The sequence below is a fragment of the Cyprinodon tularosa genome, unplaced genomic scaffold (assembly GCF_016077235.1).
Source record: "Cyprinodon tularosa strain WSP-4 unplaced genomic scaffold, ASM1607723v1 ctg689, whole genome shotgun sequence".
Taxonomy (NCBI): domain Eukaryota; kingdom Metazoa; phylum Chordata; class Actinopteri; order Cyprinodontiformes; family Cyprinodontidae; genus Cyprinodon; species Cyprinodon tularosa.
Genome location: NW_024039439.1, coordinates 257,072 through 273,537, shown reverse-complemented (window position 1 = coordinate 273,537; position 16,466 = coordinate 257,072). Strand labels below are relative to the sequence as shown.

At 38.2% G+C, this 16,466-nt stretch overlaps 1 protein-coding gene across 1 annotated transcript in view; it reads right to left on the bottom strand.

Moving 5' to 3' along the window:
- Positions 1–424: 424 nt before the first annotated feature.
- Positions 425–16,466, bottom strand: part of LOC119771743 (glutamate receptor ionotropic, NMDA 2C-like) — a 155,368-nt gene continuing 139,326 nt past the window's right edge. The window contains exons 13-16 of the mRNA XM_038267865.1: positions 12,219–12,379; positions 10,332–10,519; positions 3,082–3,314; positions 425–2,950 (exon numbers count right to left, since the gene is read on the bottom strand). Coding sequence (XP_038123793.1) covers positions 1,412–2,950; positions 3,082–3,314; positions 10,332–10,519; positions 12,219–12,379 — 2,121 coding nt within the window. The 3' untranslated portion in view covers positions 425–1,411. The remainder of the gene's footprint in view (positions 2,951–3,081; positions 3,315–10,331; positions 10,520–12,218; positions 12,380–16,466) is intronic.

Sequence of the window (16,466 nt, the reverse complement as noted above, 5' to 3'; positions counted from 1 at the left end):
TTCGTCTTCCATTAATGTTTCCCAGATTCTCTCCTCTTTTAAAGACATGTACAAATAATTATTAAGCTCCACAATCTACTCAAACTTTGTATTGAATGTTAACGGTTTTACTCTCTAAAGCCAGAAAAAAATAAATTCAACCTCAGAACTGTCTTAACATATTTTTTTTCTTTAATGCAAGACCTTTACTAATGTCCTTGCATTCTTTTGTAACATTTCTGCATGTCTTGTTTTTGATTTCACTTCAAATCAGATTCAAATTTCACTGGAGATTGTTTCCAAACCGTTGAAGGAACCTATTGAGAAACCATACAAAAACAATAATTATCCCAGTATTTTATTTAACTACCTAATAAAAAAAGAAAAACAAATTTCTTATAATTCACATGGAATTGAAGCCAAGGCTCTTAAAAAAAAAGACACGTTTATGTTCATCCAAAAAGACTCTTTAATTGTTGTTTGGGATTAATTACAGGGTGTAGGAGCCTGGTATATAGATACTATAATAGTTGTCACTTACCTCATTTATTTAGATAATTAAACATCTTGAAGGGGGTGGTAAAAAGGGGGATGAGGACAGAATATAAAAGAGTTGAAAAATGGAAAGAGATCATCTGCTAACTGATGATGATAATAAAATAGTACCAAAAGTGTTCATAATCTGACAGCAGTTTAAACAGAAAAAAATGAAAGTGCCAGAGATGTATTTAGAAAAAAAGAATGATTATAAACTCCTATTATATGTAGAATACATGAATATAACAATAACCAGCCTCAAATAACACATTCGACTATTAGTTTATAGTACTTAGAATACATATTTATTCAAAGTGAGGCCTGTGTGCTGCTGCAGCCTCTCACAATACGGTGAGGATGATGGTTTAAGACACCTAGTGCTGGTCAATGCTTCTAAAGGCGCAATCCTTTTTGCAGACTGCACAGATATGGACTGCTTTCACAAAGCGTCTGCTTCCTGGGACTCATCGTTACGAACTGATTACATCATGTTAGAAATAATCACTTTGCATCTACTTAACAACTGTTTTTGAATGTCTGGCAAACCAATGATGGCTGCTTATCCAACCTTTCTTTCAAGATGTAAACAGTTTGTCTACTGAACAGTTATACTTAAACTCCAGCCGTCAACAGAGAAACTGTTCAACACAAATACAGCCTTAAATCACTGGTTAACGCTGTGCCGGTAACATGGACCTCAACTTTATCAATGAAAGAGTGTTAAAAGTGCAGTCTGTTTCTAGTGTCTGACCCAAATTACAATTCTTTACCACACAAAGACACCATTAAAATCAATATAACTCCAAATCTAACAACAGAAAACTCTCTGAAGTTGTTACATGTATTATTCTTGACTTCTGGTCTCTCTACAGTTTCTGTCTTTCAAGGTTTCCAGTCAGACTTCAGATTCTAGACTGGAAACACGTCGCCAAGGCCGAAGTACGCAAGGACTCCCAACAGGTTGGCCTGCTCCACCTTGCCCCACCTGGCCCTCTGAGCCAGCCTGGGTTGCCTGATAGACCCCATAAGCTCCATACACATTGTCTTGATGCAGCAAGCTTCGCTGACCCCCACATCGCCCACCACCACAGGCCAACAACTGACACACCGGACTGGAACTATGGCTGTGGTGCTGGAGATCCAGTGGGCTGTGGTAGATTGGGAGGCCAGGGTATGAGTTCAGATAGTGCGAGTACTGTCGACTGAGCAAGCTTGTTGCTCTGCGCACCATACCCCGCCCTAATCCATTACCATTCCGCACTGCTTCTCCATATGTGGGGAGGTGGGTGGATTGGGAATAGCGCAGTCTCTGGCCCTTGCGTCCATTCGGCCTCCTCTGGTCCTCCCTTATGTGGAGGTAGGCCTGGTTCCTTGGGAGGCACAGGTTGTTTCGAACATGGACGGGATTATAAGGCTTGGCAGATGTAGGAGTAACATTGTAAGGAAACAGGTCGGGCAAGGTTGAAGGTGATTGGCTGGATAGAGAAGACTGCGATTCGTCAAACTGACGAATTTGGTCATTGCCCCAAGTTGCTTTAAGAAATGAGGGGCGCCGGTGTCTCCGCCTCCCTCTCTGCGCAAGGTCTTCTGGAGGCCAAGAGCTGTAATTCTCCACCCGGGGACATATCCCCTCTCCTGAGTAAACATTGTCAACGCTTGGGTTAGAGATATGGTTCTCCTGGAGGTGATTGGCTTTAAGTTCAGTCAGACTGATAGTACTTTTGTCAATCTTTCCCTGATCCCCATGGGTTCTTCTTTCTACATCCTCATTGTCACATTGAAAACTCCTGGCCCTCCTTTTCGGTTGGGAGAAGCCCATTTGGACATGTTGGTTTTGAGATGAGGCAAGTGGGTGAGATGTGTAAATGTCAGGCAGCTGGAGATCAGAGTAGGCAATGAAAGGGGAGTGACAATGAGAGTCTACATAGACCCTCCCTGTAGTCTGGTAGTGGTGTGGGTGCTGATGAGGGAGCGACTCCCCTAGGGCAAGATGGGGCGTACTCAAGCTTGACACAGGAAGCGGTCTCTCATATAGACATGATGTTGAACGAGTTGGAAGTGTGTAGCGCAGTGGTGTTGGCCTAGTTACACCCCTGTGTTGTTTCAGAGAGGTAACGCAAGTTAGAGGTGGAGTAAGGGACCCTTGAGGAATGGGACAGTGATTTTCAGCAACATAAGCAAAGCCTCCCGGCACAGACTCAGTGGTGACTTGTGGAACGCGAACAGGCATACTTCCTCCATGACGGGTCAACTGCTCTATTGTCTTGGTAGCGTTGTCCAGGGAGCTCTCAACATTAGCGGTGGAGACCAGGTCTTTGGCGGTGCGAAGCATCTTTAGCATGTTTGCTTGAGCATAGTTGGAGGTCAGGTCAGGTTTGGCCAATCCAGATGAACGCCCAGGATCTTCTACTCCTTTAAAACAACTGTAAATACCCTGGTATGTTAAAGACAAGCAAAGAAAATGTTGGTTATGAAAAAGAAGTCAGATCTGTAAATTAGACACAGATTATTTCAGTCCATGGAGTCTAGTGTAAAAATAAACCTAGGATTTTACAAAATCCTTACCCTGCTGATAGCCAACAGGAAGTCCAGTTTATGAGACTTGTGGAGAGAGTGGCGTAGTTTCCAATAGAGCAGATGTTCCCAGGCAAACACGAGCAGGCTGAGGCCCATAGCAACCAGAAGCATGTAGAAGACACCTGCCATGTTATCAATGTCCAACTTGCTGCTCATCACTTCGTTTTTCTCGTTTTGGCAAATTCCAGAAAGCCAGACCGTCTCCAGACGTTCCGTATCTCCTAAAGATTTATAAATGAGAGGGGAAAAAAGGAATCAAAACTTGCAAAGGGAAATGATGAAGATAAGATGCTCATCACAAGATTTCATCATCGTTGTGATCTGTCAAAGCCAGATACAATATATTAGTCAGCAGATGATTGCTCATTAGTTTGGGGCCCGGACCATCCGTTCTTAGCATAGAAATCTTTAAATACTGTAAAACAGTGGTTTCAGATGCAGGAGCCTGCCCCGCAACCAAAGGGTTGTGTGTTCAATATACAACATTGAAAGCCATAACTGTTAATGGCATTGTGTCCTTGGGCAAGACACTTCACCAACATTGCCTACTTATGGTGGTCAGAGATCCTGATGACACTTGTGTACAACAGCCTGGCTTCTGCCAGTGATCCCCAGGGCAGCTGCTACAATGAAGCTTGCCAGCATCAGTGTCTGCGAGAAATGGTGAATAACTGAATGTGTGTAAAGGGCCTTGGTCAAGTCTCCTGACTTAAAAGATATATATAAGTACAAAACCAAAATGATAAATAAGTTAAAAACAAAACAATATTTTGATAGAGAGGGTAAGAAAGGCCTGCTGTCATGATTTTTAATATGATTTTTCACAATATCATGAGTTCACTGTGTAAGTCAGTACAGTTAGTTTTTTCTCCACAGGGGCGGATTTAGGAAATTGAGAAGACAACACATAAAACAGACCAATTATATAGATAGAGAAATTTTAATAGAATAGACATCCATTATCTGTTCTAGGTTGTGTCCCTCTCTTCTTGTCCCTTTTCTTCTTGTTTTCCTCTCTATGTTTTGTACTCAGCTGACTTTTCATGCTGTCTCTAAAGGAATGAAAGATTTTTTCCAAGCACTAAGCTCACTTAGCTGATTGCTCCTTCCTGTGTTTCCAAAAAGGCCAAAGTAAATAACCCAGTCCTTCTTTTCACTGTAGACAAGCCATGATCTGCTTATCTGTTCTCCATTTTTCATTTGGATGAAATAATAGCTGCATGAATCATGACAGCAGACAAGATAGAGGAGAGCAGGAGGCGGGGTTACCAATCTACTCGCTCTGGAGAGCAGAGTTCCCTGCTTTTAGATGTTGTCTCCAAAGTCTCCAGTAGCAGAAAAAAGTCTCTAGATTTGACGCTAGGAGCTTTTTAGAAATCAAAGTGCTAGAGGGGTCTGAAAAGTGGCTAAATATAGCGACTAAAGCGCTAAGTTGGCAACACTGCTCTTTGCATGGTTTGTTTTCAAATGGTTTGCTGCTGTCTGTTTGGACCTTTCTGAACATGTGCAGCAAATGGACTGATCCAATATGGTGGACGCTGAAGGGGGGGGCTGAGACACACTTAATATTATCAGCGTTCTGATGACATTTTAGCGAAAGGATTTTTATCAAAAACATAATAATGTGCAGAAATAAGGAATAGTTATATTAACCATACATGGAAACAGAGTTTTAAGGGGCCCCCAGGAACTTGGGGCCCTAGGCAACAGCCTAGTATTGCAAAATGGTAAATCTGCCCCTGTCCTCAAACCACTCTCATCAACCTGGCAACCAACATGTATGTTTCTTAAACTTTCCTTAAACAATAAATTTATTTTTCCCCTCTTGATAAGTGGATTACAGAGCAAATATTTATTTTTAAAGAACCAGAACCACCTGCATGAGACGGGGATCTCTGCAGCTCATCCAGAGTTGTCATGGGTACCGTGTCTGCTTTGATATGCATGAAATTAAACCATCATTTTTAAGTTGCTTAGACTAAATCAAAGATCATTTTACTCATCATTGGGCGGCACTATTTTTGTAAAGGTTTCGGCTTTCTGAGTAAAAATACAACTACCACCATATTTATTTCATTTAAACAAGCTGTTTAAATGCTCCAATGTTTTTCTACTTCTCAATTAGAAACTGCCTTTTTCTGGCATATTATTATAAACCAGATACTTTAATAATAAAACGTATTCTGCTTTATAATTCAAGGGAATTTAAAACTTTGCTCTTGAAAAATAAATATCGTCACTGTTGTGATATTTTACCTGTAGATTATGAATATATACTAACCCAGGACTGGGAATTGTAGTTAATTGATAAATTATTCAAAATCAAGGGTAAAACCAGTGAAATATTCTTAGTTGGGTAATTATAACTGCAATCCGTTTACTCACCACGATTTTGGCCTTTCACAATCTGGGTGGCTTTCAAACCAGCCATTAAAATGCAGTTATTACCCACTTCTTTAATGCTTTTCTTAAAATGCTATTAAATAACAGATTGTTTTACTACAGTGATAGCAACTACATGTTGTCGGTAAATAAGTAAAGTTAATAAATGTTTCCCTGATTTTATTCGATCCAAAAAGAGAGTTTTATAGATGCAGTTTCTCCTCCAAAAAAGGCTGATTTCATGTAGAGATGTAGTTTTAAACACAGTAATATCTGTGAATGAAAATTTATTTTAGGATTATATCCACTGTAAGGGCAGTTCTCTGCAATGTGTTAATTTAATATTCCGAAATAAAATTGAATCGAAGCATCAGACTTCATAAGTCACCTAATCCTTAATAAACATCCATTAAACCTTAGCTTTCGAATATAGCTGCCCTGTGAGGGCCTCACTGGTTCATTAGAATGCAGGGTAAACAAACAGATCAGGGATGGTTTTAACCTCATCAATCCACTGGAAACAGGCAGATGTTTCCTTTTTATTGCAATATATCTGCACTTTGATGGATTTGGTGGAAATACCTCTTTCCAGATGATTCTCTGAGTGGAGAAAGAAGATGAAGAACCAGCAGCCATAGTGGCTTGGTTATTTCTGAATGTAGGTTCTGTGGATGCTTATGATGGAGGAAACCAGTGGCCCCTCCCTGCTGTTTTTAAGATATTAATCTTCTAATTAAGTCAAAATCACTGCAAATCCAGTAGTACTTAATGGGAACTGATGCCAGGAGTTCAGGAACCTTTATCAACTAGAGGTGTGAAACTTTACATAAGAAGCATGAGTGCATCTATTAGCTTTAATGTCAGATAACTATATGGTATACCATTGAAGCAAAGTATCTTTAATAGAAATCTTCAGCTAATTACAATAAAGTATCGATGGAAAGATTAGCATCAGCGATGAAATTTGGTTCCTTATACTGACATGGATGTCATCTCCGATGCACGATCTAGCCAAGTGCTGGTGAAGATTCTTAGTCATGCAGGTCAAAGTCATTCCAAAAAAGTTAAGTCGTAGGGAAGCGGCTGTTCCAACCGTTGCATTTCCGAATTCTCCCGAGTGGTGCACGACTTTACACGAGGGGCAGGATTGTTGTGGCAGAAGGTTTGCAAGCTATTTGATTGTGACCGGTTTATCGGAAGCATCTTGCTAACCAGTTAGCAACTTAGTGCTAGCAGGTTCCCAATGGGAAATTCCATTGGGACCAAGTAGCACTAAATTGGTGACTTAGAAACGACGCTGTCAAGGAACGCTATGGACAGCGGAAACATGCAAGAGGAGGAGAGTTTAGTGTCGGAGGTCGTGGATGAGTCTCCTCCGTCATCCATTTTTTATTTAGAGGAGGAAAGCGGGGACGAAGATGTTGTGGAAGAGGACGCCAGGGCGGCAGAAGCTTGGTTTGGTGTAGAAGGCTTCCAGCCGTACATGTTTGAGCCCTTGCCTCGCAACGCTGCCAGTTCTGTTAGCTCTACGCCTGCCGAAGACACAGACGTCCATCCCCGTGAACACTGGGACGCAACTCAATGGGAAAGGAAAGGATTCTGATTTCAACCGTTGCGTATATTAGCTGCGACACATGAATCAAGATGCTATGACTGAAAACATTTGATTGACAGATGACTGTTGATATATGATTGGCCAAATTTAGGTGTTCAGGCTGACGTAGAACTAACTGGCCTGCATAAACTAACTGAAAAAACCCCACAGATTTTAGGCAGGATTTTTTTTAAATAGAAATTTTCCACATTTTGGGACAAAATCGTCTGATAAAGAGTATATTTACATAGACGTTTAAGCCAGAAAGATTTGACATTTGTGATATTTCGCTTTCCATCCAGGAAGCTTCTTCAATTCAAAATGTCAGAAATATTGTTGAGTTCAAGGCTTTATAGAGTAAACAAAAAAGGCTTAGAAAACATGCAAATAAAAGTGTTTTATACAGACCATGGAATTGGTCTATCTCAGCATAAAAAAGCAACAAAGGACAAAAAGTAACAAAGAAAATCCTACAAGGAGAAAAATAATGAGCTTGAGATATCGGCTTGGTCGTCACATTCCCTCAATCTCAGTTCAATGAAGCATCCGAGGAGCATGCCAGACAAAAAAGTGTGACCTGCTGAGGCTTCCCCTTGAGACCTGATGAGTGTCAGGGATCATCTGCTAAAGCCTTGGGGCCATACATCACAACGAGGTCTCTAGTGGATAAATGCCTAAAATTGATCAGGGCTGTTTTGGCAGCTAACACTGGCAGCAGCAAACTGGCACAACTGACCAGATATAATAAACCCTTGAAATTTTCTTTAAACATTACTAAGAAAGAATAGAAACACCCCATTCTACTGGTGACCTGGGCATCATTATCAAATCAAATCAAATTTAGTTGTATAGCACTTTACAATAGCTAAATGGAACCCAAAGTGCTTTACAACAAAGCCATAAAAACAATACATGACACATATAAAACATACAGATACAATTAAAAGTGCTGTAGTGTGCAGCGCTGCAAGACATTAAAAGCCTTCCAAAGGTGCATAGAAAGGAGCACACAGAAAGAGGACATCTTAGGCTACGTTCACACTGCAGGCCTTAATGCTCAATTCCGATTTTTTTTGTGAAATCGGATTTTTTTGCGTGTCCGATCACACTTCTAAGTATATGCGACTTGTATGTGATCTACTGTGTGAACTGAAAGCGTTCAACCGAAGTGTCCCGCATGCGCACTCGAGGACGCGATGACGTCACATGTAGCAAGCGTCCTCAGTGTTTGCGGAAGTAAACATGACTCGTAATACCGCAGCGTATATTGCGTTCTTTAAGTTCTTCTCCAACAGGAGCAGGCACATTACGAACGAAATCTTTTTAAGAAGATCAAAAAGAAAGAGAGCCCGGTTCCGGTAAGACCCTTCAAGTTTGGTCTGAATCGAGCTATCTTTCCAAATATGAATTAAGTCAGCAACCTCACTTTCTCTCCATTGACTGCTCTCTGTGTTATCTTCTGCCATGGTTGTTAGTTTTTCCCCGCCTCCGCTTAGTAGGACGCAGATTAGTAACGTTTAGTAACATTTGTCAAGTATCAATGACGTGTAGGTCGGATGAATGCGACCTGGCCGTACAGACACAGGTCGCATTTGAAAAGATCAGATACGTATAGGATTCAGGACCACATATCCAAGTGGCCTGGGTCGCATTTGAAAAAATCCGATCTGTGTCGTTCAGACTGTCATAAAAAGATCTGATACAGGTCACATATGGGCAAAAAAATCGGAATTGGGTCACTTCAGGCTGCAGTGTGAACGTAGCCTAAGAGACAGTATTATAGTCAGAATTAAATGCTAAATTAAAAAAGTGGGTTTTAAGCTTTTTTTTAAAAAGGCTGAGGTCAGTAGTGGTGCGGATGTCAGGAGGTAGTTTGTTCCACAGTCTGGGAGCAGCGACGGCAAAAGAACCATCGCCCCACTGTTTGAGTCTTGACCTAGGGACCTCTAGCAGAAGCTGAGCCGAGGAGCGTAAAGCTCTGCCACAATTGCGGAAAGGTAAAATCTCAGACAAGTAAGAGGGGAAAAAGCCATGGATGGCGTTAAAAACAAACATCAGAAGTTTAAAATCAATTCTAAAACGGACTGGAAGCCAGTGGAGTGACGACAGCACAGGAGTAATGTGTTCACGTCTGGATGTGTTTGTTAAAAATCAGGCAGCAGCGTTCTGCACCAGTTGGAGACGAGAAATTGTTGACTGACTGAGGCCAACGTAAAGGGCATTGCAGTAGTCCAGTCTTGAACTAATGAAAGCATGGATTGCCTTCTCAAGATCCTGCCGACTGAGAAAAGACTTGACTTTGGCCAAAAGACGGAGCTGGAAAAAGCTCGAGCTGACAACGGAGCTAATCTGTTTGTCAAATTTGAGCCCATTATCAAATGTTACCCCGAGATTTTTGACATGGCATTTAAAAAAAGGGGCTAGATTGCTTGAGTGTGTGGCGAGAACATTTGAAATTGATGGACAACCAAACAAAATGCATTCAGTTTTGCTGTCGTTTAAGTGCAAAAAGTTCTGTGACAGCCACTGCTTTATATCTGTGATGCAGTCCAGTAGCTTAGTGAATGCAGTTTTTTCGTTTGGTTTCAAGGGTAAATATATCTGCAAGTCGTCGGCATATAAGTGAAAAGACAGGTTATGTTTTTTTATAGATGAACCCAGAGGTAGCATATATAAAGAAAACAAAATAGGGCCGAGAATAGATCCCTGTGGCACCCCACAGGGCAGCGATGCCTTTGAGGAGCAGTGGTCACCAATCACGACAGAGAAACTCCTGTTTGCCAGGTATGACCTAAACCACTGGAGAGCGGCGCTACAGATGCCGATGTGCTCTAGGCGAGATACAAGGATTGCATGGTCGACTGTATCAAAGGCTGCGGAGAGATTATATATACAGAACAGTAGAGAATTTAAGCAGAACTTCCTTATGGTTTGAGACTTGGAAGTCGCAGCATATTTGCCATGAAATAGGCCTACGGCCCACAGGGATGAATGAATAAGATATAGAGGAAAACATCAAGAACTGTGTTAAACAGACAAGATTTGACATATTGCATAAAAGCCTCCAATTTGTCCATTTGGTAACTTTTTACGTCTAACTCATTTCAAAAATGCAAATCCTTGACCAGAAGGATTTTTTTAAGTGGACAAACCCTTCACATGGAAAGCAAGGTGACCAGCTCAGTCTAAAAATGGGAATCTGAATGGGGTCTGGAATTTTTTTAGTTTCAATTCTCTAATGCTTAAAAAAAATAGAGCTTACCGTCTCCTAGAAACTGAAGCAAAGCCAAGTCAATTGGCCGTTTCCAGCGGGAGTTTTTCTCCAGAGCGATGCCATATCCTGTGGTGGCAAACACTTTCCCACTGCCGATGGTAACCAACTTGCAGCCCTCGTCTTTTCCGGCCATGTAATTCAAAACAGCAGCATCGTAGATGAAGGCATCAAGCTTCCTAGAGAAAGTAGATCAAATATAGTTCTTATATGCTGAGGAAAGATATAAATGATCAAAAAAATGTTTTTTTTTGCGTGACTTTGTGGTGTGATGCTGGTCTGATTACTCACAAGACACACTTGCACAGCTCCCTCCTATTCTCGTTACTACTCATTTGATCCATGTCCATCTATCACTATCAGAGATGGGAAGTAACGAACTCAAGTAGTTTTTTCTGATATTTTTACTTTACTTTACTACTTATTTTTATGGCGACTTTTTACTTCTACTCCTTACATTTTTACACAAATATCTGTACTTTCTGCTCCTTACATTTAAAAAAAATTGGCTCTTTACTTTAGTTTTGAATCATTTCAATGGAGTTACCATTATTATTTTTCACGTCATCAATACCAAATTCAATCTAATTGGATGGGAATCTACGTTGCATTTGACGCACCCCTACAAGATGAATCGACAGATTCGGCGGTATTCATTGGCGGCAAATCATTGCAGCTTGGTGGCGGTGGCGTTAGCATAGTAGCATGGACGACGAGATGATTGAAAATGAACACAACGGAGATCTAGTCCTATTGGCAGACATCCATTTAAAATGTAGGCAACGGCATGAAAAAAGTGGTTTCTACTTTTACTTTTATACTTTAAGTAAATTTACAAGCCTGTACTTTGTTACTTTTACTTGAGTAAAGAAGTTTAATCAGTACTTCCACTTTTACCAGAGTATTTTTTAACACAAGTATCTGTACTTTTACTCAAGTACGGAAAGTGAGTACTTTTGCCATCTCTGATCACTATTTAACTTGCCTTCAGACCAGACTTCAGTGCCAGATTATTTCAAGCCATTCCGTGCCAGCGAGGAGAAAAAACTACACTGTAAAAAAACTGAATCTAGATACTGTAAGTCATTTTTTCTTAAAATAAGTTCATTTGTTCTTGAATTGAGGAGATTAAAGAGACATTTTGCCAATGGAACAAGACAATTTATACTTAAAATAAGAAAACACAATTGCATTGTCTTTTTTCAAGTGCATATTATCTAATTATCTTATTTTAAGAGTAAAAATACTCATTCCATTGACAAACTATCTCATTTACCTGCTCAAAGTAAGGGTGAAAACACTTAATTTAAGAAATTTTTTAATTATTTCTAGATAGTTTTTGCAGTGTACTTGCATCAATCTTATTATTTTTTTGTTTTTGGTTTGACTTTGTATCTTTTCTCTTAGAAAACTGTTTACCTGTACAACAATAAAAGCAATTTTTCTCTCCCAGGACGGCGTGTCCAACATTTTAGAGAGTGGATGTTTACATCAAAGGCTTTACATACAGGAAACTTTCTGGTTCTATCATAGGAAATAATAAATAAAAAAATAAACTATGCATATTGTTGTCAAGAAAGCATCTTCAAAGACTCTAAAATCCAAAGTAGTTTTCTTCGAGATGACATAAAATGTCACGTTTCTGACAATGCTTTTCATATTCTGCCAACTGATAACAACAGATTTGACTGCATCTAAAAATACAGGCATCACACTGGCCTGCTACCAAAATAGATCGCAAAAAACAAAGAGCATCAAATCTTTGCCGTGTCACCGAAATTTTGATCATTTTGTCATCTGACAACTTTTCTGTCACAAATATCAGTTAAATATAGCTTGCAGGAAACAGCTGTTCTCATAACGTGAACATATCTTTACCCGGTTTTGAGACTCTCCAGAGCTTCTTCTACTCCCTTCTGGTTGTATTTCATCATGTGTGTGTGCATGTCAGGATAGTTGCTGCGGATGTTCCTCTCAGTGCTCCCGTTTGGAACCGTCCCGAAGCGAAAAGGAGGATAATGCTCCTGCGGTTTCTGAAACTGAAGAGACACAGCTGATGAGAGGAGAGTTAAAAAAACAACTGAAGTTCTGGAATGATTTAAAAACATTAGCGTATTTTATCAGAGTCACAGTGGAAGGACAAACACACAGTAATGCATTCCAGTCATTTATCTTTTAAAATTTCTATACTTCACACACATTTTTTCATTTCCTTATCTTTCATTATGAAAAAACACTCAGGATTATTTACAGAAAAATATAAATACAATGAAATTAAATAAAAAAAAAAAACTAGGGATGCACGACATAATCGGCCCCCTATCGGTATCGGCCTTAAAACTGAATATCGGACATCGGCCACCCCACCGATATTTAACCCGATATTTGATCAGCTTCTGAGTTTCTAAAGTCTAAAAAAAAAATAAAATACTACTTCTTCTTCTTCCTCAAAAACTTATTTTTTACAGACTTAAAAACTTCTAAAGACGAGGGAAAAAATATTGATACATTAAAATATCCCAATATCTTCATATGCTGATATATTGCCATTTAAAAACACCATATCAATCTCTTTTACTAATGAAATATTGCTATATGTCATCGTTATGCTACGAAATCCCCCGAAAATCCATGACATTTTGCCATATTTTTATATGTTGATATATTGACGCGGCATCGATCTATTTTACTAACAAAATCTCACAAGAATTTGCAAAATATCACGAGAATTTGTAACAGAACGATGAAATTTCATGAGATTTTGAAAGTAAAATAGATCGATACCGCGTTTTTAAAAATCAATTTGATATCAGCATATGAAAATATATTTGAGTATATTATTTTTCAAAGTGTCAGAAATGGATAACAAAACTGCTATTTTCAATGACTACTTATTTTTGTCCAGCTTTAACATCGGTATCGATATCGGCTACATGAGTTTTAAAATATCGGCATATCGGATATCGGTCAAAATCCCAATATCGTGCATCCCTAAAAAAAAACGTAATGATCAAAAAATATTATATATATATATATATATATATATATATATATATATATATATATATATATATATATATATATATATATATATATATATATATATATATGTGTGTGTGTGTGTGTAGCTTGATTAAAAAAAGTCTTTCACATTTAAATATCTATTTTCTAAATAATTACAGTGAAACAGAAGCATTCTTCTCTTTTATTTTGTTCTTTTACTCAATTTCTCAAACTAGGCCTGCAACTAATGATTATTTAGCAAATAAATTAATCTGTTGATTTTTTTTCAAATAATAATCGGATAGCCAAATGTTCCTTAAAGAAGATTTTTTACAGAATGAAACCAGGTCAAACTAAAACATTTGATAGATGAAAAAGGTTTTTTAGTTTTAAAAGCAAAATATTAATTTATATTTTTACAGATTTCTTATAATTCCTGCTCTGATTGGGTCGATCTGTCAGCTAAAGGTATGTTTTAGTCTCTATACTCCAGCTAACTGTCGTGTTCGTTAAGTTGATAGCTAATTGCTCGCTTCACTCACCTGCCGAACCCTCCCCGGTCACTAATTATCATTAATATTATCCACCTGCTCCTTCTTCTCTATACAAGGCTCAGCCCAACTATTGGGGAGCAAGGGCAGAGCTAGATGGGGGGCCAGGGGGGGCCACCCTTAACCATTCATTGGCCATCTTTTTCACTCTAATAGAGACGGTGGCAACAATAATACTCTCAAGTGAAATATTCAAAGCATTTCAATTTTTCATACATTAACAATTACTTTACAAGAAAAACACTGTGGTTAATTATGCACATCAATATCCCAACATTAAAGATATTTATTCAACTTTATGCAGAATAATTACTGATAAAAGTAGGTAAGTAATGACAATGGAAAAGATGTTCGCCCAGAACTCAAACCTGAAAGGATTTTATCCACTATACCTTATATCTAGAAAGCATGAATATTTGACTATATTTGTCAGCAAAGGCTGTAGGAAAGTATAGTTTGTCTTTATTTAGAAAATATGGATGTTTTGCTCGTTAATTTTCCTGTTGGAACAGTGGAGATTGACCCTGAGGTTCTGGTGCCTATCTATTTTCGCCCCCCCTCAGTCTTCATTGGTTATTGCCTGGCCACCCTTATTCAAATTTTCTGGTTATGCCTCAGTTTGTGCTTTTGATTTTTTACTAGATTCCTTAGTACAAGTTTTTGATCTCAGAGGACAGTTGGTGTTTGAGAATTTTAGACTTAGACAGATTTGTCATTTTGTTAACACAAGTGTAAAACAAAAAGAAATTTCGTTTAGAACAGCCTTCAAAAATAGTAAAAAAAATATACAAAAACAGTTATATGAACATCTGACTGTTAATTTACAGTTCTAACATTTCAGTTTTTTGTTTTTTTTATATATAATGATAAACAGTCAAGATTGCAGCTGCAACAGATCGATGCCTTAATGATGCCCTTTTATATGGACCGAAAGTGCAGTTTGGATCATTAAATCTTCAACAACTTGCTGCTCTAAGTGCTTTTCTTTAAAATTTAAAAAATATGTTTTTGTGTCACTACAGTTATCTGATTGCTGCTAAACTGTTTCCTGACTCTGTTAGTCTCAGTCTTGAAAATTGTGCTCCACCCAAACCAACATGCACAGATTTCTATTTGTAAAAACAAATCCAATAAAAATAAAAATTTTGTTTTTTTCCTGTTTCAAATTCTACTAGACATTGCTGTGTGTTTGCTTTTGCATAAAATAACCTGAAAACATTGTTAATTTGTCGCAAACGTCAAAAATTACAAGGGATATGAATAGTTCAGCAACCAGCTGTGAAGGAACTTATGTTTATATTTTCTTTAAACCAGCTATAAAATACGATGCTTGAGAATTGACATTGAAAAAAAAAAAAAAAAAGAGATATCTTTGGCTTAAAAATCAATTTGTTCCAAAGACATTCTTATTATGTGGCCATGTAGTATTGAATACTAATCCATCTGCTTTATTTCAAAGGGGCCTGTTTGCTTCTACTACGTTTAGGTGAGACGTCAACAAGTTTTTGCAAACAAAAATAAAAATTAAGGGAGTGAGACAGAGTGAAGGTATTAGGAGAATAAAAAAAGAACAAATTATTGATTGGGAAAGTTAATAAAAGTGAGGCAGGCCAACACAGGCCCTGGGGAAAAGTGATAAGCAGCAAAAGAGTGTCTGAGAAAAGGAAGAAGGGTAAATAATAAAAATCTAATAAAACAGGAAAAGAAAACGAAGAAGAAGAAGAAGAAGATGATAAAATAAACTCTGCAAGCAAAAGTAACTAGAAAAACCTACAATAAATTTGGCAAATTGAAAAAAATTTTGAAGAAAATATTATCTATTATAGAGAGATGGGAAAAAAAGAAAAGGGGAAAAAAAAGTTAATTTGCAACAAAAGGAGATGAAGTTAACCAAAAGGATTCAACACCAAAAACCTACACTAAAGAAGAAGAAAAAGTTAGATCAGCATCATTAAATTGATTTTGCCGATTGTGGAGTTAGGAAGCTGAGGCAGACGCATTTCTTGATGTTCAAATTTATTTAACGTCCTCAGAGGGAGAGATAGAGCTCTGACTGGCCAAAGTTCAGAATATACATTTATATCTTACAAAAATTCCAAAACACACACTCCCCCCAGGGGAACCAACCCACCCCCTGCATAAAGAACTTTCTCACACTTGAATATTTGGTTATTCCCAAGAAAAAAACACTTAAATTTGTCAATTAATTGATAAATTTAATTTTAGCCAGATATTTTAGACACACTGGTCCAGCAGACGAGCTCCTTCAGCAGAAGACTCCTCCTACCAGATGCACCACAGAGCGCCACAGAAAATCATTCCTACCTGTGGTCATCAATCTATATAACGCCTCCCTCAAGTGATTCAGCCCCCCCCGTAATTGACATTTATGCACTATTTTTGCACGCCACGTATCACTTTACTTGGATTTTCACTTTATTTGGATTTAGTTTTTACATATGCATAGATATACGTACAGATATATATACAGAAGAGCTATATGTGTATATATTTTATCTCTTTTTATTCTTATTTTTTATCTTTATTATATTTTATAGTTGAATGTGTGTAT